Source organism: Pecten maximus, chromosome 12 (genome assembly GCF_902652985.1).
Source record: "Pecten maximus chromosome 12, xPecMax1.1, whole genome shotgun sequence".
Lineage (NCBI taxonomy): Eukaryota > Metazoa > Mollusca > Bivalvia > Pectinida > Pectinidae > Pecten > Pecten maximus.
Window position 1 is genome coordinate 20,394,466 of NC_047026.1, and position 25,918 is coordinate 20,420,383.

The window sequence follows — 25,918 nt, forward strand, 5'->3', positions numbered from 1 at the left end:
TTCCATATTCATGGACTGTCCTGTCAAGGAAATAACAATATATATATATATGGTTGTCAGAGTTTAAGGAAAGATCAATTATTATGCACTCCTTATATAATTATATATCTACTGAATATTTACTTTTTTCTTTTTTTTCATTACTAACCCGTTGTAAAAACACATGTTTAATTATATGAAAATTTAGATGAAGAGAGCATGATTAGTTTTAATGATTTAGAAAATTTGAAGCATATACATAGAAATAGTAAATAGATACTGTGATACCCTTACGGTAGGTACTTGACGGCGTCAAATTTTCTTTTAAAGAATCTCCTTGAAGAGACTAAAGTACTCATTTAAAAGATAAGTTGTCAAGACATTGAATCTTAAAACAAATACAGTGATTTGAAACTGAAGGAATGCAAAACTACTGCAGCATAGTTAAAGTTTATTATAAAGGGTTTCTTTTATTTACTTGATGAATGTCAACATTAGGAAAATAGTTAAAAGTTGTGGCTTTCTTTGATTTAAAGTAGGATAAGTATTCCAGTGGTGTTATAATATTGTTATCGGATATGAAACCCCAAAAAGAACGAACAGTTTGAAAAAAATGTACAGTATTTATAAAGATATCAAACCTAATATTCTATTACATGTACTTGGTTGATGAGCTGAAAAGCTTCACGTAATGAACTTTTACAATTGTGTAGTTTATACATATACTTACTCAGTAAAAAACAATATGAGAGTGGAGGTTGGGGTCAATCTCTGACATAATCAGCAGTATTGTGTATGACCATATTGTTGCAGCGTTATCACTTGGACCTTGTAAACCAGCGTGGTAGGGATGTTGTCTAATACATGGGTCAAAGTTCGAGTCCACTCTTGCAAGTTTAATGGCTTAGTTTGACATTCTATCCCAAGGAAATGTGTGAAATATCTTTTCTTTTTGTACCAGTTTGAATTCAGAACTCGAACCCTGTTGTCACTACAGTGTAATCCTAATGTTGATAGGTAGATGTAGTGTAATTTTATATACTTTGTTCAAAACAAATTTGAAATATTTTAAAGCCGACCACCGCTGAACAACAAGAGGAGGTAACTGTTATCATTATTTTGGAATGAACTGTTGTCACCTTCAGATGTACCCTGCCATTTACTAAGCACCAATCTATCTATGGAAATTAAATCTAGCATTTCAGTCTGTACATTTTGACTACCTCATTGTGATCCAACAGCTATGTATTTTGAGGTCAAACATTATCAAAACATCATTTTTTTTTACTTCAGGCATTCTGAGGGGTTGTTTCAAATCATTTTTGAAAAAAAAAAGAAGTTGGAAGGTAACTTTAAAAAAGTTTGAATACATTTTTATGCTGCAGAATTTTTTTACCTGGTAATGTGATGTATTTTATTTTAATAAAATCAAAAATAAATAGTAAATAACACTATAAGCATTGTATATTTATCTGCAAAATAGCCCCTGCCCAGAAATAAGCCCCCTTCTTGTGATCGTGTGATCAATCTTAAAAAAAGTACCAAGCATATTATACATGAGTGTGCATTATAAGCAATTCACAAATAAACCTCAAATTTTGACACTCAGCTTTTACACTAGGGGAGGGGGCTTACTTGTAGATAAATACTGTACTAAACTTTTACACTAGGGGAGGGGGCTTATTTGAGGATAAATACAGTACTAAACTTTTACACTAGGGGAGGGGGCTTATTTGAGGATAAATACAGTACTAAACTTTTACACTAGGGGAGGGACTTATTTTAGGATAAATATTGTACTAAACTTTTACACTAGGGGAGGGGGCTTATTTGATGATAAATACAGTACTGAACTTTTACACTAGAGGAGGGGACTTATTTGAGGATAAATACTGTAATTAAAAATGGTTTTAGTTTGACCTGATATGCTCATTTGCAAGATATTCATGGAGGATAAAGAAATTAACAGACTTGACCGAATGCTTGATTTGATTATAGATGGATTGAGTATACACCATTTTTATTATGCCTTCGTTGTACGAGAATAATTTTGCATCCTTGCAATTGTCTTATGTTGTTGCAAAATATTTTTTGCTTTATTTTTGTATTTTCCAGATTGTTTTGTATTTGTCCGAAAATTGATTGATCATTTAATTCATATCCTTTTTGATGGGTTGAAACTGGTTCTTGCATGTATTTCTGGCCAAGGGATGTAGTTTTAGACTGTGTTATTATTAAAAATATTACTTGATAGTTTAAACTTTAACTTTGATTTTGTGTAAAATTAAACACTTCTAGTCTGAGTATTGGCAGCATTAAGTGACAGGCCGCAATAGCTCAGGTGATAGAGTAGCAGACAATATAAGGTAATTAAAGACTCCAGATTAGTGTTTATAAACCCCTACCTGGGGTAGTTGGGGTTTCTCATGAAAGCTAATTAAGGTCAATGTAGACCGTTCTGTTTTGTTTGGTTGTGCCTAGGTAGCACACTTCACACAAATTGCTCTGAATGTTCCTCAGTGAGGAAGCCATCAGCTACTACAAAGAGACTCCACATAAAAAAATTAATAACATTAAGAGAGATATCATAACCATATTGTAAGATTTCCTTACATACTAGATAGAGGTTAATCTTCTTCTGAATCAGTAAAATCATAGAATTATGTGGTGTTGATTGTCTGGGCTTTTAGTGAAATTAGAAAGGAAGTGATCCTTTACCTGTTTTAGTTAGCAATTAACCACATATACTGTTACTGTTCGACGAAGAGAATAACATGTTTGTGTTGCATGTGTAATGAATCATTTACACCAAAACACTTTATGAAAAATTATGATGATTTTCAGAATATCTGAGATTAACATTTCCTGGTTACTAATATAACCTGTACAGAAGAGTTGATATCAGTGGTCTGTCTGCTATCAACAGAAACAAATTCAATGAAAATAACAATGTTTTTACCGTGATGTCCCTTTAAAATTAATGTTATATTCAGATTAATTACAATAAGTAAAATAATTAAGAATAAGATTACTGGAAAACTTTATTTAGAAATAAATAAATCACACAGCCTGGTCTTGACAGCTTACCTCCCTTTGTTTAGGCCCATTTGGATTCACACTTTTGGTCCTTAAATGCTCTGATGACACCAAGCATCACTGCTGAACTGTAGCATAACTAATGACCTCTATCATCACGGATGACCTCTAGCATCTCTGATGACACCAAGCATCACTGATGACCTCTAGCATCTCTGATGACTCTTAGCATCTCTGATGACACCAAGCATCACTGATGTTCCCCAGCGTCACTGATGACCCTCATCATCACTGGATGATTCCTAGCATCTCTGATGACACCAAGCATCACTGATGCTCTCTAGTATTACTGATGACCCAAAGCATCACTAATGATCCCTAGCATCACATGATGACCCAAGCATCTCTGATGACCCCTAAAAGAATGAAACAGTTATGTGATGCAGTTTTATGTAAATTTCATTGTTCAGCATATATCATATCTACAATAAAACATGTTTATTACGAATCCCAAGTGAACAGAAGAAAGACATGTTATTTGTTAATAGGGTTTTAAAAAATCTAAGGTTCAACCAAATTTGAGGATTTTAATTTTTTTTGTTATAAGCAGAAATTCATTGTCAAGCCTGTTCATCTTAAAGTTTAACTATATTTTCAAATTAATATTTTAAAACACTGTTCACTAATATGTGTCATTAGTACAATCATCTATATCACCTGCCACTCACACCAACACACACACACCTGCAGTTTCTCCATACAATGGCACTTATGCTTTACACTATGGAGCCCAAAAATCTTGGCTAAAAATAACTCTGATACATTTATAAAATTCTTCAATAAATTAAGCGAAAAAAAGTTTGCACCATTTGTAATGGGTTAATAAAAAAATATAAATGTCAAGTTTTATGACCAATTTATTAAGCAAATTTCATCCTTTGCTTTGCTCTTTAATTTTATTGATAATAAACATGTTTAGTTTAAAAACATATACATCATTGTTTTATAGTGTTGTTTAGATTGAAAATCATGAAGTCTTGACTGTTAACTTTGTTTCAGTATAAATACTGTTTCTGGGTATATGCTTATTGCAGATTTGTCACTAATAATGAGTTATTTCTTTATATACAAAACCAAATGTCTTAGAAATGATTGTACCCAGGAACAGGTATCATGCACACGACCAAGTGCTAAGATCGTCTGCCTCGTCCTGTCTGTCTGTCACCTTCGTCACGCACCATCTGGTGCTCAGTGCTGTAATAATATCAGCTGTCTTTCTTAGGTGTAACGTGCAAGGGAGATTACTCAGTTGATTCCTCGAATAATCAGCCTGTTATTAAGCCAATTCCCCTTGTTATATTTTTGCATAGGTCATAGTGTAATAACCCTGAGGCATTTTTCATTGACCTAACTAGTCAGAAATTGATTGTGATGTCATAATATGGAAATGACGTGAATATGCCAACCACATTTTGACTATAAAACCTGTTAAAATGAAGGTATTCCAAGTTATGTGATAAAAATATCTTAGATTTGTTTTTATTTCATAGAATATTTTATATAAACTGTTTCAAAGTTTTGATTGTTGTCGTGCCAAGACATAATTAATTGTAACTTCACAAGACCTGTTTCAGAGAATCTAGTATGGAATGAAAACTCATTCAAGATCATAATTATATACCCAGTATATATTGGACTATTATATTTTGATGAATTTTTCAAATACCACAGAATATTTGTAATTTTGACTAAAATATATATGAGAAAAAATAATATGTAAGTTTCAAACTAGGGGGAGATTATCTATTATTATAATTTAGCAATTCTTTACAAAAAAACTTAGGGGCTGAAGGCCAGTCTAGATACAAGATGATTTATTTTATGTTGTATGTGTACAAAAAACATTAATCTGTATAGCAATCTTGAACACAAACAGGTTTAAAACAACAAATAAAATATTATATGAAATATAACAGCATGACATATCAAAGTATTAATTTTAAAAAATATTCAGTCTAACACATAGCACAGCTATTATAGCAAGGTCACAAAGCAGGGTGTCAAAACTCTAACACATAGCACAGCTATTATAGCAAGGTCACAAAGCAGGGTGTCAAAACAAAATCACAGCATGCATATGTCTGACAACAAATAGACACCAAAGAAGCAAAATGATATAATGAATTATATAAATGTTCATGTATGTGTTCAAAATCTATATATACCATATTCAGGTATTGTCTGATGGCTTATTTGTGTGACTATTCACATCCAGGTAATGTTATGTCACACTGTCTGTGTGACTAATCACATCCAGGTAATGTTATGTCACACTGTCTGTGTGACTAATCACATCCAGGTAATGTTATGTCACACTGTCTGTGACTAATCACATCCAGGTTATGTTATGTCACACTGTCTGTGTGACTAATCACATCCAGGTTATGTTATGTCACACTGTCTGTGTGACTAATCACATCCAGGTAATGTTATGTCACACTGTCTGTGTGACTAATCACATCCAGGTAATATTATGTCACACTGTCTGTGTGACTAATCACATCCAGGTAATGTTATGTCACACTGTCTGTGACTAATCACATCCAGGTAATGTTATGTCACAATGTCTGTGTGACTAATTACATCCAGGTAATGTTATGTCACACTGTCTGTGTGACTAATCACATCCAGGTAATGTTATGTCACGCTGTCTGTGACTAATCACATGCAAGTAATGTTATGTCACACTGTCTGTGTGACTAATCACATCCAGGTAATGTTATGTCACACTGTGTGACTAATCACATCCACCCTATATCCAGCATTCTGATCTGGCAGCCCCACATCATGACAAACTTATACGTCATTACATACCCGATAACCCGCGAGCAAACTAGTACGTCATTACATACCCGATAACCCACGACAAACTTATACTTCATTACATACCCGATAACCCACGACAAACTTATACTTCATTACATACCCGATAACCCACGACAAACTTATATGTCATTACATACCCGATAACCTGCGGACAAACTAGTATGTCATTACATACCCGATAACCCACGACAAACTTATACTTCATTACATACCCGATAACCCACGACAAACTAGTACGTCATTACATACCCGATAACCTGCGGACAAACTAGTACGTCATTACATACCCGATAACCTGCGGACAAACTAGTACGTCATTACATACCCGATAACCCACAACAAACTTATACTTCATTACATACCCGATAACCCACGACAAACTAATATGTCATTATATACCCGGATAACCCGCGAGCAAACTAGTACATCATTACATACCCGATAACCCGCGAGCAAACTAGTACGTCATTACATACCTGATAAGCCGCAACAAACGTTTACGTCATTACATACACGATAACCTGCGACAAACTTATACGTCATTACATACCCGGTAACCTGCTGGAAAATTTGTATGTTATTACATACCCGATAACCTGCGACAAACTTATATGTCATTACATACCCGATAACCCTGCGGGCAAACTTGTACGTCATTACATATACCCGATAACCTGCTGGAAAACTTGTATGTTATATATACCTGAAAACCAGTGGGCAATACACCAGAGCAGGCTATCTACAGACTTGAAATGATAATACTAATCTATCAGAGTGGGCAATACACAGGAAATACAATACATCTGACTTCAGTTTCTTCATTATAAGCAACTTCTTGATAACTTTGAGGACTAGCATCACAACATGTGGACTTTTCTGTGTTTTTTTATGACCCTAGCTCATTATCAGGAATATAGGACAGGTTTAATTAAGTCAAATTGTTAATTCACAATTGAAAATGTTCAAGAGAACATTAAAGGCTGATGTCACAAAAGTTTGCATGTAGCTTATTGAAATGAAAGACTAGAAATGTTAGTTTTGTTCACATAATTATGTGACCTTATTCCACTGATAAAGACAGATTGTGATTATTGTCTAGATTCAAAATTTTCATCGTGGTGCAGTTATCTTTGCCGTGCTTTGCCTGGGGTGAAGGGCATCAGACCTTGACCTTCTTTTAAGGTCATAGAGGTCAAGTACAGACTGCTGAACACTTCAGATTACTGCTATGATGCTATGAAACTACATTTTATGTGAAAAAATCCTCATGTCACCATTACCTCTTTATATTAATGTATTAAATTATTTTATAGTATTAAGGTAGCAGGCTTTTTGGCTTTTCTAGTAGAATCAGAATTGAAGCAAATTTTGCATGACAGAAAACAGCTTACATTTGAAATGAGCAGCATTTAATTGTGTTATGACAAGTAATATTATATATATAATAAAATGTTTTGACAGTAGAGAATATAAATGATATCAGAGGAAAAGAACATGGTTATATCATTTAAATGTAAGGATTGAAGTCCTTGTACTGATGTGACGACTCTGAATCTATATTGACATTCCTGGCGGTTTCCAGTAGAGATCTTTTAACTCTTGTAGAATGTTCAACATTTGTTATGGGTGTGACATCAGGATATTTTGAACACCAACCAGGAAGCTGAATTTATAATAATATATTTTTCCACAACACATCTTTTTTTTTTGTACTATTAATATTGATTAATATTTTATTGGTCATACCTCAGTATTTACCCAAAATGTTTTTACCATACAATATGTAATAATAGATGAAAAATATACTAATTCAATAGTCTGAAGATGTACTGATTTTCGTTAGAATGACATTTTGTTTGTTATTGATGATCATGATTTTGATGTTTTACCAGAAATCTGGCGTCCTGATCCGCGGTGAACAGATGTATGATATGACAGATGTATGGTCCAAAATACAAGCTGTGGTAAGTCTTATCAATGGACAACTTTAACTTAGTACTCTTCTAATGATGGGGCCATTAGATTGAATGTTGAAATTTCAACAAAACCAGTACATGTACAAGAAAATATAGAAAGGAATTCAATTAAAACTCCTATTAAGAAAGAGTGCCAGTACTGATTGGCATTGTGGAAATATTACTGCTTTTGCTTTTTAGAAAAGATTGGTTAAAAATAGAATAAGTATGAAGCTTATAAATGTAGAAACAACTCTTGTGTATTCTTTTTAGATAGAATGATGGATGTTTGGCTTGGCCTGATTTAATTTTTCTTATGTTGTAATATAAAATCCTTATTTAAGATTTCAAATTCCCTGATTTAATACATAAGATTTATGTTATTATGAATGTTCCCTTAATAAGGAGATCCTAAGTTAAGGAAACTCTGGTAAATTTACAGATTGAGTTACTGCTCCGTGAATACCTTGATGTACAGAACACCGCTGCTTCACGACAACGCGCCCCCAGCAGCTTTGATGAACCAAGTACTGATATCAGCCAATACTTCTCAAAGAAACGACCAAACAAACCTAAAAAGGTGTTTTTAAATCATCATCACTCATTAATTATACCAAGAAAAATTGTTATGTCTCGTTTTCAATAATGTGTAGATATTTGTAGATTTTAAATTTAAACTTTACTTTCTTCAAATTTAATTTAATAATTTCATTTTTACTCAAATGTAAATCAGATGCTTTATTTTGCTGAAATGCTTTATTTAAATTGACTAGATTCAGACAACATAATTTTGTTCTTACTGGTAAGCTGTCAGTGAAATAACATTGTCAACATATATTTGTTTTGAAATGTATTTGAAAATGATGCCCCTTTTTCTCGTTTTTATTACAAAAATATAAAAATATATTTTAGCCAGCCTTGTTTCGCTTTGATGCATCCATCCATGCGATGAGCACCAACAGTTATGTTGAGGATAGTCGAGCCTTTGATACAGTAAGTATTTCAATTTGTACATTTGCAAAAATATTCAAAGTCAAAATATTCTTATATAATAATATATTTCTCAAAAATTGCTTTTTGTAGATTTAAATTCCTATCTTGGTAATGATCTACCGGTATTTGATTTTTGGGCCAATATGATTTTACTTTTAACCTTAAAAGTGATTTACTGTAACATATTTTCTGAAATGTGATTGTTGAAGAGAATATAATCATATTTTACATTATTTTAACATGTGATTGGGGGTGCTGTATTTGGTTTGAGCCAATATCTATACTATACATGTAAATTTAGGTAGTTATGAAATGTAAAAAGTTTTGTACCTGGTAGTATAAACACTTTACTCCATTTTATGAATTTTGACTTCACAACACCTCCTGATCAAGATGAAAACTGAAACAATATTAATTCACTTAAAAACAAAATGTACATGGCTTAGATAAAAAGGATCGCTATGACTTACTCATAATTCAAACAGCAATTACTGGATTCTTTAAATACAGCATCGTCTTGTATACAATGAATTAATGATTTTTTCAAGCTCATTTAGAGACTGTGAAATTATTTTAAAACTATTTGTTGTTTGACTGTTGTAGAGTGACATGTTTAATGCCAGCATGTTAGCGGAGATGGGGCTGGATAAGCACCAGATGGTGTGTAAGCCAAGCGTCTACAACATCACAGGTATCATATCACCAGTACTGGTATACACCTATATGTTGTTTAAGAACACAACACATTTATTCTCAAATAACATCCTTCTTTTGTTCGAAATTTTTTGTTCTGAAGTTTGAGGAGGGCTTATTTTAAGATATTTGTTAACCTTATTTTGGTTGTTTTAAAATTGAATGTTCTGTAAAATTTGATAAAGAGCTTATTTATGAGTAAATACGGTATGTCAAAAATTGTTGTTACCAATATTAATGAGTTATTGAGTATTTTTTGTACAATTTATAATAAGTAATGTGAACAAAAAATATGTTAGCGGTAATCATATTTTAGCATAATCATATTTTAGAGCTTTTCGCAGTAGAAGGTCTGTGTTAAATTATGATTGCACTAATTGGACTTTCTATATACTGTTGCTTTTTTGCATCAGTATACTGGCTATAATCTGTTAAAATTCGGAAATGCACTAAAATTTGAGTGCACCAAATAATGTATGTTTACAGTATCACAAATGACATTTCTATCTTGAATTTCTATATCCCAGTAGATAAGTTATAAAGATCTGTTCTTGCTCATTAGGATTAACATATTTATTAAATATATTACGGTAAAATTAATGTTGAAAACACTACTTGCAATACATTTACGGTATTCATACTTTACTACTGTGTTGCAGCCATCTTCAAGCCATTACAAGATTTCATCAGGGAGGTAGAAGATGCTATTGCATGTATGGATGGGTCCTCAAGTCTTCAGGCCTTCGTCACAGACTTTGTCCAGGATATCTTCCTCGGCCAGGTCCACTACTCCATCAAGAACAGCATTGAAGCTGCCACCATAGGTAACCTACCACAAATCTAGCTTTTATCATATCCTAAAAACAATAGATGTTCCATAAATTACTTATAGCAGTATTGTTGGTTGATATGACTTATAAATGACACCATATGGTGTACAAATAATGTAAGATTTAGTCAAGTTTTATAGGAATGGATTGACATTATATCGCTTCTTAATTAAAAAAAAAAAGAAACATTTTTACTGAACCTGTCTATAAAGGCCATTCAAGGGACCTGAGAAAAGTGGTCTTTATATAAAGGTTCTTAATGAGACAAGTTACCCTTATAGCCAGTTTGACTCGGAGTACATGTATTTATTACCGGTAAATTTAGAAGAATTGCCTTAACAGAAATTCTTTTAATGGATGATGGAAATTGATGTATGGAATCTGATGTATTGTCAACATATATTCATTTTACACCTCAATATAGCACTTAAATTATAGTAGTTACCTTATATATACATCAGTAAGCCCATGTCTGGTAATAAACTGGCCCATTTTTATTGCAATTAAGTGAAAATGCCAACAACTTCAGTTTAATTGTCCTGTAATAAGCCTGCCCCTGTTAAGGTTTATGTGTTGGCCCCCTGGGCTTATTACAGGATAAATACGGAAGTTGAATATCATTATTATCAGAATTAGTACCTAGTTGTGTATAATGGATGTTTCTGTGTAATGGTCATTTGTCCTGTTTTGTGGTCATTCTGCTGCTGCAGTGGACGAGGAAGAACAGTGTAAGTCAGCATGTTTCTGGCGGTCAGTTTGGCCAGATATTTACAGTGGTCAGCTTCGTACATCACCTAAACTTTTATTTTCCTTATTTCTCGATTTTATTGTACTCCGCTTGTTATTCGTTTGTCATGAGGTTAATATTATTTTTGTTCCATCCATATGGTCATATTCTTACTTTATAAATTTTCAAACAAATTGCTTAATCAGCTCTGATTTTATTATGAATATTGATCAAAGTGTCATATGTGAAGGGTTTAAGATATTGCCATCAATTCTTGAAAATTTTGATTGAAGTATTGTAATTATGTTCAAAATGACATCAGAAGGATTTCTGCAAATTATCTTTATATATCTAGATTGAGTATGTATGTTCACATTTTATTCAGATTTCTAAGTTTAATGCCTTCTTAAATATTTCAAGAAGTTTCATGAGAGATTCTGGTAGTAATGGACTTATTATACTGTATATGTGAAAATAAATATATTCAACACAGATATTTCAATATTCTGGAAAAAAAACAACAATATTAAATTGCAGTCAGAATATTTTGTGATTAGAATCATTAAGTGTACAAACTTATTCGCTTTTCTGTTGAATTGGTCTCTAAAATTATATGTAAATGGATTTTGACAGAACTCAGATAATCATGATGGCTATATGTCATATATAAGATCAAGCTCATAGAAGCAACCGTATATTAATGTTATAGCTAGAATAAAGAATGCCTGTATGACTGACCAGCATCAGAAGTGAGAGACAATATGTCCAGTAATTTTTTCCTCAAAGTTGGACCTGTTATATGGACTTGATTTTGAGGTTCTCCGTACTCATCATTAATGTCTACTTGTTTTGTCTGCTGTGTGTCCTACTTGATTTTGTGCTGCCTGTTGTGTGTTGTCTTTACCTGAAAACTTAGTTTGTAGTGACTTTTATACCCTCACCATTTTATGGAGGGGGTATATAGTGTTACCCTTGTGTGTCTGTCCTGTCGTGTACCGTTGTGTCTGATCCTGTTCCAAATTGTGTCTGATCCTGTTCCAAATCATGTCCCATCCTGTTCCAACTCAATGACATACAATTTCTGGCGAAATCTTTGGTTCTTATTACACCGTAACAGTATTATGACATAATCCTCTACACCTTATCACCAATCTGGTGGTCATTGGTCAACATTGAATGGTCAAAGGTGACGGTGAGACTCCTTTGACCCCTTCGACATGTAATGCATTACTCTGGATCATTGTTATATCTTAAGAATCCCTCTACAGATTTTAATCATGTTTACATCATAGTATCATAACATCAATTTCTGCAACTGGTCATGTTCTGGTGGAAATCAGCTAAGGTCAAAAGGACAAAGGTCATTGACAGGACGATTCAGTGGCTCAGTGATACTAATATGCCTGAGCATAAACTCCAATTTCCACCTAAGAGATTTTTTTTTTTAATATTGGTTTACATGATATTTATGTGGCATTAATAACTTGAAGATATTTTCCAATTGGTTTTTGAAATCCAAAGTCATGTCAATGAAATTATTTAATTAGTTTGCAGCAATTAATTAAAACGCCATTTCTAGTCGTGTATGTATAAAAAAAATTATTGAAGTGATCAATTTCTGACAATTTCTCTTCCCACAACATGATAAAAAGTGAAACAACTAGTATAACTGTAGTTGCTAACATACTATTTTTCCAACTGCATGTTTTTGTTCATGTGCCTAAATAAACATATCACAAAATTAAAACATTAAAAAGATTCACCTTTTCTCACCCAAAATGTCAGATTTTTCATGGTTGTATGTAATGATGATATCTGTCTGTACCTACATAATGTATGTACCTTATTACATACTCGATCAGTAACTACAATTATATAGATAGCATGAAACAGTTTCTTTATTTCTATCTCATTTATTCCTTATTTTCAAACTAAAACCATCCATGAATTAGTTCATTATGTTAATAGGATGTCAAATTATACAAAATAAAATTCATTTAAACTGAATTAAGATTATTTTGTAAAATATTGAATGACTAGTACTTCCCAGAAATGCAGTATCAGAATGTTATTTTACTCCTACTGACCAAATGAATGACAAAAAATCTATTTCAGGTTTATGCAATCTTTTGACCCTATGCTGTGTCTGTGTTTTGTTTGTTTATATTTTAGACTTTAAACTTAAATGCACATTGGTTGTTTTTTTTCTGAGTATTGTAATTATTTTCTCACACTCTGCTACTTTTCTGATGACTGTTAGCTCCTTATTTATGATATGGAGTATTTAGTTTACCAGTATATCATGGTGGACCACAGTTACTGAGTTGGTGTAGCAAAGAGCGAACACAACCTCATGTGAAAAAATAAGATGTGTGGTTTGAAACCTAATTCCTGGGAGGTTCGTGTTTCTCAGGAAGCTGAGATCAAGAACCATTCTGTGCTGTCATAATTGTGTCCATTAGAGAATATTTTTACTCATATTTCTCTGGATGCACCATGTATGTTGTCCAGTGAGGTAGCCACCAGCTACTACAAGGAATCCCTGCAAAAATTATGTTGCCATCATTTACATCCTTAATATGATCTGGCCTTTAAGTTGGTGTATGATTTTAAAGTAGCTGGACAGGATCTTCTTATCATAGGTTAAAACTACCATGATTGTTTCAGTCAATAGAAATCGTTCATCATTACCTAAGGCATCCTCATATTGAGGTCAAATGTGATCTTCACACGTAAATGTTCACTGGTAAAACTGTAAGCTAGGTCATCAGGGTTCTCATGCAGAGATCATAACTGTTACCTATAAATAGAAAGGTTTTTGTCATTTTCCTCTCATCGTATTCTGTCAGAATTTTGAAGAAAAAAAAAAAGAAAAAAAAGAAAAAAAAACCTCCACATGTACTTCAATGTCAGATATTGTACAAAGATTGTGCGGAGTACATGCATATGCACAGTGTACTATTATATCATATACAATTAAGATCACATCTTTCAGGATCAAAAATCCAAGTCATTGTTACTATAAACAGTAAATTATTTTCACTGTCCTCAAATTCCCTATATGTCGCAAATTCAGAAATGTGTTAAATATTTAAAATACCTGGAGCATGTTTTGTGTTTCAAGATCTAAAGTTTAGGTCACTCGCACTGTACGTTAGAGTATAAGTAGACAGTTGTCATCTCATTTGTCTTAACCCTCCACATTTTGATAAGTCTGTGAAAAACGGAATATGGGCATGTAGCACTTAACTCTAATGGTTCCTTAAACATGTGTCCTTACCTGGATTTTGAGTTGACATCAAAAAATAAAAGTCTCTTTTACAATTTAGATTAAAAAAAATATAGTTTGTTCATATGCTCTTATACATAGTGAGAGAGAAATGTCTAATTTCAATTGACAGTGCATAGGAAATTTTAGTTTCTTAATGTTTTAATTTGAAAATAATTTTTTAAAGTCCATATATATACTCATGATAATGAAATTATATAAGAAGCTTCTTACAGTTTCTGTATTTGGAAGGATAACATCATGTTATATATTTACGTTTTTTGTTTTCATTACAGGTTTTGATTCTCTACGACATGTTGTTGATCACAAGACACAGAGAGACCTGGGTGTTTCTCGCCCCCTACTTACAGTGAGTTGTCTCCCTTCCTTAACAGATTTTTAAATAGATATTTCAGTAGAAAAAATGACATCCAAGTTATGTTGTATCAATTTCAGTACCATCATATTTATGTCAAGTAGATCAATACACTTTGTAATTGTCTCCCTTAATTAGCCAATGAATGTCCCTACCAACAGTTTCTCTCAGTCCGTCCTCTCAGTTTTCCACACTTTTCTCAGCCATGCTTCAAGGATGCTGGTAAAAAATGATATGTAGCTTTAGTATAAGTAGCTACAGATCAATTTAAAGTTTAAGGGTTTTTGGGTCAAGGTCAAGGTCACTGTTACTATTTTCAGCTGGGGCTGGTAGGGAACATGCATTGCTTTGGTAATACCCAGCATGCTTGTTCATCTCATATTCATTCATTCCTGATCCATGGTGCTTTACAGTCAGCCTTTTATTTAGGAGTAATATAAACCTTTTCTTAATTATTTGTATTACAGAGTACAGTAATTGTTGATAAGAACATACAGGACTTGCAGGAGTTGATGCAAGATCTGCCAACATATGCTGACCAGTTTCTCAACATGATCTGTAATATTCTAAAGGACTACAGAGACACTTGTCACACAGCATACAGGGGTAAGTCACAGAGACACCTGTCATACAGGGGTAAGTCACAGTGACACCTGTCATACAGGGGTAAGTCACAGAGACACCTGTCATACAGCATACAGGGGTAAGTCACAGTGACACCTGTCCTACAGCATACAGGGGTAAGTCACAGTGACACCTGTCATACAGCATACAGGGGTAAGTAACAGTGACACCTGTCATACAGCATACAGGGGTAAGTAACAGTGACACCTGTCACACAGCATACAGGGGTAAGTCACAGTGACACCTGTCATACAGCATACAGCGGTAAGTCACAGTGACACCTGTCACACAGCATACAGGGGTAAGTCACAGTGACACCTGTCATACAGCGGTAAGTCACAGTGACACCTGGCATACAGGGGTAAGTCACAGTGACACCTGTCATACAGGGGTAAGTCACAGTGACACCTGTCATACAGGGGTAAGTCACAGTGACACCTATCATACAGCATACAGGGGTAAGTCACAGTGACACCTGTCATACAGCATACAGGGGTAAGTCACAGTGACACCTATCATACAACATACAGGGGTAAGTCACAGTGACACCTGTCATACACGGGTAAGTCACAGTGACACCTGTCATACACGGGTAAGTCACAGTGACACCTGTCATAAAACATACAGGGGTAAGTCACAGTGACACCTGTCATACAGGGGTAAGTCACAGTGACACCTGTCATACAACATACAGAGGTAAGTCACAGTGACACCTGTCATACAGCATACAGGGGTAAGTCACAGTGACACCTGTCATACAGGGGTAAGTCACAGTGACACCTATCATAAAACATACAGGGGTAAGTCACAGTGACACCTGTCATACAGCATACAGGGGTAAGTCACAGTGACACCTGTCATACAGGGGTAAGTCACAGTGACACCTATCATAAAACATACAGGGGTAAGTCACAGTGACACCTGTCATACAGGGGTAAGTCACAGTGACACCTGTCATACAACATACAGAGGTAAGTCACAGTGACACCTGTCATAAAACATACAGGGGTAAGTCACAGTGACACCTGTCATACAGGGGTAAGTCACAGTGACACCTATCATAAAACATACAGGGGTAAGTCACAGTGACACCTGGCATACAGCATACAGGGGTAAGTCACAGTGACACCTGGCATACAGCATACAGGGGTAAGTCACAGTGACACCTGTCATACAGCGGTAAGTCACAGTGACACCTGTCATACAACATACAGGGGTAAGTCACAGTGACACCTATCATAAAACATACAGGGGTAAGTCACAGTGACACCTGTCATACAGCATACAGGGGTAAGTCACAGAGACACCTGTCATACAGGGGTAAGTCACAGAGACACCTGTCATACAGGGGTAAGTCACAGAGACCTCTGTCATACAGGGGTAAGTCATAGAGAGACACCTGTCATGCAGGGGTAAGTCACAGAGACCTCTGTCATACAGGGGTAAGTCATAGAGAGACACCTGTCATGCAGGGGTAAGTCACAGAGACACCTGTCATACAGGGGTAAGTCACAGAGACACCTGTCATACAGGGGTAAGTCACAGTGACACCTGTCCTACAGCATACAGCGGTAAGTCACAGAGACACATGTCATACAGCATACAGCGGTAAGTCAAAGTGACACCTGTCATACAGCATACAGGGGTAAGTCACAGAGACACCTGTCATACAGGGGTAAGTCACAGTGACACCTGTCATACAGGGGTAAGTCACAGAGACACCTGTCATACAGCATACAGGGGTAAGTCACAGTGACACCTGTCACACGGCATACGGGGGTAAGTCACAGTGACACCTGTCATACAGGGGTAAGTCACAGAGAGACACCTGTCACACAACATACAGGGGTAAGTCACAGAGACACCTGTCATACAGCATACAGGGGTAAGTCACAGTGACACCTGTCATACAGGTGTAAGTCACAGAGACACCAGTCATACAGCATACAGGGGTAAGTCAAAGTGACACCTGTCATACAGCATAAAGGGGTAAGTCACAGTGACACCTGTCATACAGGGGTAAGTCACAGAGACACCTGTCAGACAGGGGTAAGTCACAGAGACACCTGTCATACAGCATACAGGGGTAAGTCAAAGTGACACCTGTCATACAGCATACAGCGGTAAGTCACAGTGACACCTGTCATACAGGGGTAAGTCACAGAGAGACACCTGTCATACAGCATACAGGGGTAAGTCACAGTGACACCTGTCATACAGGGGTAAGTCACAGAGAGACACCTGTCATACAGCATACAGGGGTAAGTCACAGTGACACCTGTCATACAGGGGTAAGTCACAGAGACACCTGCCATACAGGGGTATTAAGTCAGAGACACCTGCCATATGTCACAGAGACATGTCTCATAATGCATGCAACTCAAGTTCAGGCCTCTTGGTCAATAGCTCACACTGTATACATACATATTATAAATATGCAGAATTTAGTGATGGGTAAAATTATTTTTTTAATGCAACATCTATTCAGCCTTTTCATTCTGATGAAACAAACTAGAGAGCTGTGATATAGACAACATCTATATTTGAAGTTGTGATGAAGGTCTGTAATTGTTGAAATAAACTATTATTTATGACCTCTACATGTATGTTCATAGGACTTTGTGTTCTATAAGTATATATATATTTGTTGTTATTTTGACTTGTAGGTATGGTTCAGAATGACACAGACGAGAAGCGCATGATCAGTGCAATGTGGGCCAAGGACGAAGACATCAGCAGGTTTCTCAGGTAAAGTCAGCTGGTAACCGTATCAAAGTTAATACGATCTTAGAAGACAAAATGGATGATATTTTGTAATCCTGGTTGTGTTAAATTACTCTGTTAGACTGTAGCGTTATGGTACATAGGAAGAGTACAACCAATATACATGATTGGGTAATCCTAATTAAATGGTATTTGTGACTTATTTGTGTTGGTATACTCACTTTAATACATGGTACAGGTAGCACATACATTTCTATATGTTAAAATTTTCAAAAATGTTGATGTAGAATTTATCCCTTGTAGGTTGTAGATCAATACCGTCCAATAAAAAGTGTTTAACAGTAAATGGTTCATTGCATGAGTTACACTGCATCTTGTCTTCACATTCCAATTGATATCAAGATGAAATACCTTAATCAGCAGTGAATCAGACAATGTAACCTCAGGGTGGTTTGTGTTCCTCCTGGAGGCCGAGGTTATGGAGGGGCCTGTGTTTGGGCAGGATTCCAAATTGCTATAGATTAATAGAATCTTACATGGGTCTGCTTCCTGGACAGGGATATGTCAACCCATGTGTAAGAGTTGGGCTGGTCAACATCAAGCTTGCTGAGTGCTTGCTAAGCCAAACTCTTACCAAGTGTCGTACTGACCAGCCAAACTCTTACACTTGGTTAAAATATCCCTGTCCACAGAACAGACCAATGTTGGATTTTTTCTCCCATACTTAAAAATGAACATGTAAAATGTTCACGATCGGGTCGAAACAGGGAATTACCTGGTCACAATAATTGTAAAATGTCAGGGAAGTGATAGAGTGACATCACACCAACAATTCATCATTATAACATCATACTGTGCGTCAGCATTCTTTTCCCTACCCTGGTAAAGACAGTTTGTCTTTTCCATACCAAAAATGGAGATTCTATTGTGAAGTTTGGGAGAAAACATAATGTAACAGGCCTCCCATATAATGTTCAGTGAGAAAGTCACCAGCTACTACATGGGGACTCCTCAAAATTACTTTGGTTGATCAAGGGGAGATAAACCCAGCAGACAAACAATAAAATATTCTCTGTTATTTTCCCTCAGATCTTTGCCAAGCTGGCAGGTACTCCAGCCAATGGAGGGCCAGGATCTGAACCAGGCGATGTGTTCAGAGGAGGAGATGAGGACGCTCAACTCTAAGGAGGTCAACATCCTCATCAGCAACCTATCCTCATCAGACTCCATGATTCCCCAGCAGGAGATCATCACCGACTCTACACAGATGAGGACCATCGCCAACTATCATCAAAGTCTAGTATGTATACCTGGCTAAATCAGCCCCTGTATAATCTGAATCCTTGTACTGACTTAGATATTTGGTCAGGTCATTTTCTCTCTTAAATCATAGTACTGTTTTACAATTGTTAAAACCTGTCTTATACATTTTTTTCTAATTTAATTTCAATTTATACATGACTTGAAAAAGCAAATAATTATGCAGTTTCGTTGATGACAAGTGGTTGTTCTTGACAATGGGTCAGTTGACCAATAAATATCATAACACCTATGTTTATTTTTTCAGGAGTGGTTCACAGGTAGACTGGGACAATTCGCCCAATCACTGTCGTCCAAATCTGACAGGCAGGGTTCACAGAAATCATCAGTAAGTTAAGTCTGGAATCTGTTATAGAAATAGCAATGTTAACAAGTGAAGATGCACGACTATATATAATCAGTTACAGAATGGCAATATATATGATGTTTTAGTGTCACTTGTGATGTAACTGTGACATATCAACAAGGTATACACACAGGGGATGACTCCAATAGCAGCATCTGTCTCATCTGTATAGAGGTTTCCTTTTGTTTAACTCTTGAAAGAATTAATTGATTTTCATGAAATGTTTTATAAATGCAAATTTAATGTACATATACATTTACATACGTACCATAACAATACAGAGTTGACAGTCAGTGGCCATTGTGGATCTAAACATAATCCTAAAGTGACTTCCGTATGATAACTACTGTCAAATCTGCCTTAGTGACCCCCTTTTTTAATTCTCCTGATGCATTTTGCTCTGATTTAACCAACTCCCCTGTCTAACACGACTAATGACCTTGTTTTTATTCCCCCGCCCCCCTACATAGATAGCCAAAAACTTATATTTAGTGTCTTTGTTTACAATCTGATTAAAATCAGCTGTTACATGGCTACGTTTACTATGCACTACAGGCGTAGTGCATAGTAAACGTAGCCATGTAACAGCTGATTTTAATCAGATTGCTTTATTTACAGCCAAAGCTGAAAGTTGAATAAAATTTGTCGTAAAACTTTAGTAAATTCTGTGATATGATTAAAATGAAATCTCGGGTGAGTTTTTAGGTTAACAGTATATAATAAACATGATTAACATACAGAGTACAGTGCTATTCTTTGTTGTCTTTACCTCAGACTATAAACCAAAAACATTAACCTGTGTTAAGTGAACACCTGTCTTATATGTGACCTTTTTAACCAGTTCCCTTCGAAAGTCGCATAAGACAGGTTTGACTTGATTTGACTCTAGGGAGAATCTTTAATTTTCTTTAAATACTTAGTACTGTATATACCTCTACTATTTGCCTGCTCTATTTGCCTGCTCAATTTGGATTTTGAATTGTCCATCTCGGAATTTTACTCATTATGAAAATGGTTATGTTAAACTTTGTATTTTTGAATAACTTGTTTCAGAAATATCCTCCAGTGTCTCACAAAGCTTTAGAGTAAGTACTGCGATTGTTTGTGTCACCAATTCAAAAGAAGGCAGACATATTGTTTTGAGTGCATTGTATTAGTTCTTGTTCTCCTGTAAACATGTATGCATTTTCCACCAACACTATACAGTGTTCTATAGTCAGGTCGCAGCGACCTTGATTTTAAGGTCAATTCAGTGTAATAATTTGAAATTTTCAATCGTGTCAAGGACATATCTTTTGAACAGTTATAAGATGTCTGAAAGGTTGAAGAGGAAAGCATTTTTTTTTTTTTTGATAGGAATGATTTTCACACAAATAATACTTGATATCATTGTAGGTCACTAAACACATTGGAGAAAGATTTCCAGGATCTAGCTGAAATCTGTCTGCTTCTGTTACACTTAGAGGTCAGAGTTCATTGCTTCTACTACCTGGAATTGGTCGCTAGAAAGGTAAATATAGTAACAAAATCATGATACCTGTAAAATACCTGGACCTTAGTAACTAAGTCCAATGAAAGTATCGTGATACAGTTGTATTTAAATGATGGAGATTGATGTTCTGTGACTTCACTGGTAGCCCTGTATCTTGGCAACTAAGTTGTAACTCATCCATAGATAATGAATGTTTTCATTATAGAATGTACTATGTATTCAATGATCATTACTTTTTTTTTTTAATTTCAGTCCAACTATGCAGGACCGATAGATGACCTTGACCCTGACTCCAATGTGTTGAAGTTGAACAAAGATCTGACCGCTATGGAGGAAATGTTGTCACAGAGCCTGCAGCCCAATAAATTTAAGTCAGTAGATATTGTAATTCTAACCTATATTTATATCCATACTATAGAATAGGTATTTATAGCTAAAGCCTTTAGTGTAGAATATTAGGCTCCTTGGCTTCTTGTCTGGATACCCAAAGTTTATTGGTTAATTGACAGATAAATCAACTGAGTTTAATAGTAGAGATTGATCATAACAGGCTAAGAGGCCAGGTTTATCAATTCATTACTTTATCTAGTTGTTTTGCTCTATTTCAGACTTCTTTTAATTGATGATCTTTGCATCTTTGCCTGTTGTAATTGACCTCTACAAGTCTATATCTACATAACATAACATTTGGACTAACTTTCATATAGGTGTACATTGTATAAATACATCTCCAATTAATGTCATTTGTTACATAGAGAATTAATGTTATATGTACAAAACATCTTAAGTTCTATACTTTTACATTCATTTGTTAATAATTTCCTTGACAGGTATATATTTGAAGGGCTTGGGTTCTTGGTGGCTTCAATATTGATGAACAGCATACAGTTTTTACCCAAGATCAATGAGAACGGCATAAAAAAGATGTAAGTGAATAAAAATGTATAGAAAATAAAGTGTAACCTTCATAATCAGAACTAATAGATAAGAGAAAAGTCGCCTGTCGGTCTTCATGGGTTCTTATCAATCTGTAAAAGATTAATATAATCTATGTAGTATTTCTGATTCAAATATCCTTGATTGAAGATCTGATATATTAGTTATGAAAGACATCAAATTAATTTCGATACCTTTTCTGCTGTAAGTTTAATCCCAGGGGGCAAACACATAATCTCCCGACCCACAGTGCGGGGTGATCTTATCGCAGGGCAGTGAAAAGGCACCTGTTGACATTTCTAATGAACTACATGTACTTTATATTGGGCCGTGCTTATTACTAGGGAATGGGTTTATTACCAGATATATACAGTAATGTGGTTATACCAGTAAATTATTTATCTAAACCATGAAGATGATTTATAGGTGATAACCATTCAACAAGCTTATATTTCTTGAATCTTCTTTGCATGAATGAAAGTGTTAGATTCTCAAGATACTGAAATATAGCTGCTTTTAAGGACTATTCCAGAATTTATATCTGTGTGTGTGTGGGTGGATGGGGGGCACTTGTATCAAAATTTGATGGGTGGTGGGGTTATTTATTTCTACTGAATATATTTCAATATTTGATGCCTCCCACCACTTTGACATTGATAATTTTGGAGCAGCCCTAAAAAAATGATATTGACATAAATAGGGAAAAATATTTCCGAAATACAGAATTCAGAATTACATTTATAATACAATAATTAAAAACTTCCATTCATAATTTTAATGTGTGCTATGCTTTTTTCTCTGTAACAGGTGTAGAAATTTGTTTGCGATCCAACAAAATTTGACCAACATTTCCATGTCCCGAGAAACTGACCTGGACATGGCTCGCCAATACTATGAACTCCTCTACCTTAACCCAGACGTAAGTTTTAAATCGTTCTTTTTGCTTGTAATAAAACGCAATTATCTCCTCTTGGGTCATTAATGTACAAGTTTACTAATTTCATTTTTTTGATATTTTGCACATTTAACTCTTACTTCTTTTTTATAAAAGTTTTAAATCAAATTCATTGATTTAAAATTAAATATATATTTTTACACTGCTCCTTGATTAGGAAATTAGGTAATTAGGAAAGTATATTTAATGTAAAAAAAACTTTTTGTTATTCATAAATTTTAGGGTGATATGTATTAGATTTTTAAACAGAATGTTTTGATGTAAAAATTAAGTGTATTCTATGCATAAAAAATGAATACGAATACCAAAGAAATTGCTTTACATAGTGAAATAATGAATTTGTAAACAATGTACAAAGAACAAAGCAGTGATATCTCTTGATTTTAATCAACAACTTAAATCTTAAGTTTGAAGAGATATTTTCTCATGAAGACCTTTACAACATAGTTCTAAATTATCAAAGTTTTGAAGACTGATTTGTATCCAATTCTCACATGACCCATCTTTACCGTAGGACATCCTAACGGCCATAGCTGAGAAGGGAGCCCAATTTACTTATACCGAGTACTGTCAACTTATCCAGCTGTACCACCGGAGCCACCCAGGAGGAGACCCCAACCAGCTGGACAAACGCATGCAAAGGCTGCGCGAGATTATAGAGAAAGGACAGAATGGAGTGGCCTGAAAACGGCCATCTTGAGTGAAACATTGTTTATAATGTTTTTAAAATAATAGCAAGATTATCTGCCCGCACCATTAGAACGTAAAATTACAAATTATTGTGTGAAGGTGTAAAACCATGGTGGCAGTTTCTCATTATTAGTCCGTGCCAGGTATCTCTGTCTTTGATAAGGGGTCAAATAACTAGGAGACTTACTCCCAGTTTGGACCAAACAGCTAGTCAAGATACACCTGTCTTCTGTAAAATCTGTTTCCAAGAATGTAGATGAAGGACAAAGGTGGTTTTCGAAGGCAAAAATAAGAGAAAGTGAAAGTCTTTGTTGTCAAGAAAATACAAATAATTGTGGCATCTATAGACCGAGTGTGTTGATGTAAAAATTCCAGGAAGTACACATCGAATTAGACTTATTGGGACACTTCTGTCATACATAACTAGTGGAAATAACAAAAAGATCAAATGAAATTCTTCTCTCTCTATTACCACATCCGAATTTGTATGAACTTTACCACTTTTATTGCCAGAATATTTAAATATAATTCCTGTCATATTCTGTGTGAATCAATTCCTAGGATTTCTGAAAATCGATGAAAACTCACTGCATGTTTAAAGCCAGCATTAAGCAATTTGAGTATATTGATATCACCAAAAACACATTTTTCAAAGATATTTATGTTTGTGGTAGATAACACTTTAAATCCATTCCAATTTTTATTCTAGAAATTAGTTGTGACCTTCAAAACTAAGGTTTCAAAGTTTTGAGATTGCTCTCATAGAAAACTGCGTTTGATGTATAAGGATTTGTTGCTATCGCTTCCACAAAGCCTTTGAACAAACAGAAATCACTATGTAATTTGTAGGTGGAATATATGTACCTACTTTTAGTAAAAGATTAAAATGTAATGTAGAAGATTTCGCCACAGATCCTTAACTGATACTAATAATAGGCCTATCAATTGTCTTGCCATCCCTGTATGTCAAACGTACCATCAATCAATTATGATAAATTGATATAGGAAACACATTTTCACAATTTCTCATCTAAGGGAAGTAACTCTGCTACTACTGATGGTTGTGAAGCAAAAACTGATGGACCAACACGAGATGTGATGCCAGACGATAAAACAGTGTTCCTGTTAACTGCTGTTTAGATTTGTATGTGCCCTTCAAATTTTGACATGCATATGATGGTATACCTTCTGCATATGTCTGTCTATCTATCATTGATTGGTTAAATTTTCATGCATATGATGGTATACCTTCTGCATCTGTCTGTCTGTCTATCATTGATTGGTTAAATTTTCATGGTAAGTTTCTTTGGTGCTCTACAGTTAAACCAGATGATATATTATTGTCCCAAGTTTTGGCATGAATGTTATTGTGGGGTAAAACACTGATCATGTGGATTTAATTTGTAAAAATATTTTACATTTTTTTTTTACATGTTTGGGACTTCATTTTATTGAGATAATTTTTTCAGTGAAAGATTTGAATTGGGTCAGACAGTCATTTTATTCATCCATTTACAGTGCGTTTGTTTTTTCATGTATTTGTGTTTTAAAGCAGGTATTGTTAACTTTAAAACTTAAGTCATTGATGGCTTTGCATGTAGTGCTTATCATGAACGAAATTGAAAATACAGAATAAACTTTCCAGATACAGTATTAATGTTAACAGATATAACGTGCATCTTCTTTAAATGCCACTGTTTATGCTTCTTCAGCATTTTGTAAGAAAACTTACATAAATGTACTGTTAAGTCAAAATTTATCTGCATTGTTTAATGATGTTATGTATTTTGTATCCTGGGCCTGGGTTCATGAATATTTTGTAACATTAGGAAATTCCTGTTGTTTTAGCATTGTACCGTAACTGTCATTGTGAAAGAATTTTCTTGAACTCCAGTGCTATCAAAGGGAAAAACTAAATGTTAAGGAATATTCATTAAACTAAGGCCTGATGCTTTAAGTGCAATATTTGATATCGAGACATACCGTATGACTGAGTTGGTATGTTTTTTGTGATATGCGAGATTTTATTATTTATATGAACATGTTTTTGTCTGAATAAATTAATGTGTGAAAGTGACACCAAAGTTG

At 34.7% G+C, this 25,918-nt stretch overlaps 1 protein-coding gene across 1 annotated transcript in view; it reads left to right on the forward strand.

Moving 5' to 3' along the window:
• LOC117338913 (exocyst complex component 4-like) overlaps positions 1–25,918 on the forward strand; it is a 33,937-nt gene extending 8,019 nt beyond the window's left edge. Inside the window, exons 12-29 of the mRNA XM_033900276.1 lie at positions 1,054–1,080; positions 7,794–7,865; positions 8,299–8,436; positions 8,769–8,849; positions 9,453–9,540; positions 10,202–10,366; positions 11,083–11,100; positions 14,664–14,737; positions 15,211–15,349; positions 18,034–18,115; positions 19,181–19,391; positions 19,659–19,739; positions 20,811–20,842; positions 21,153–21,267; positions 21,502–21,620; positions 22,080–22,175; positions 22,993–23,104; positions 23,655–25,918. Coding sequence (XP_033756167.1) covers positions 1,054–1,080; positions 7,794–7,865; positions 8,299–8,436; positions 8,769–8,849; positions 9,453–9,540; positions 10,202–10,366; positions 11,083–11,100; positions 14,664–14,737; positions 15,211–15,349; positions 18,034–18,115; positions 19,181–19,391; positions 19,659–19,739; positions 20,811–20,842; positions 21,153–21,267; positions 21,502–21,620; positions 22,080–22,175; positions 22,993–23,104; positions 23,655–23,825 — 1,821 coding nt within the window. The 3' untranslated portion in view covers positions 23,826–25,918. The remainder of the gene's footprint in view (positions 1–1,053; positions 1,081–7,793; positions 7,866–8,298; positions 8,437–8,768; positions 8,850–9,452; positions 9,541–10,201; positions 10,367–11,082; positions 11,101–14,663; positions 14,738–15,210; positions 15,350–18,033; positions 18,116–19,180; positions 19,392–19,658; positions 19,740–20,810; positions 20,843–21,152; positions 21,268–21,501; positions 21,621–22,079; positions 22,176–22,992; positions 23,105–23,654) is intronic.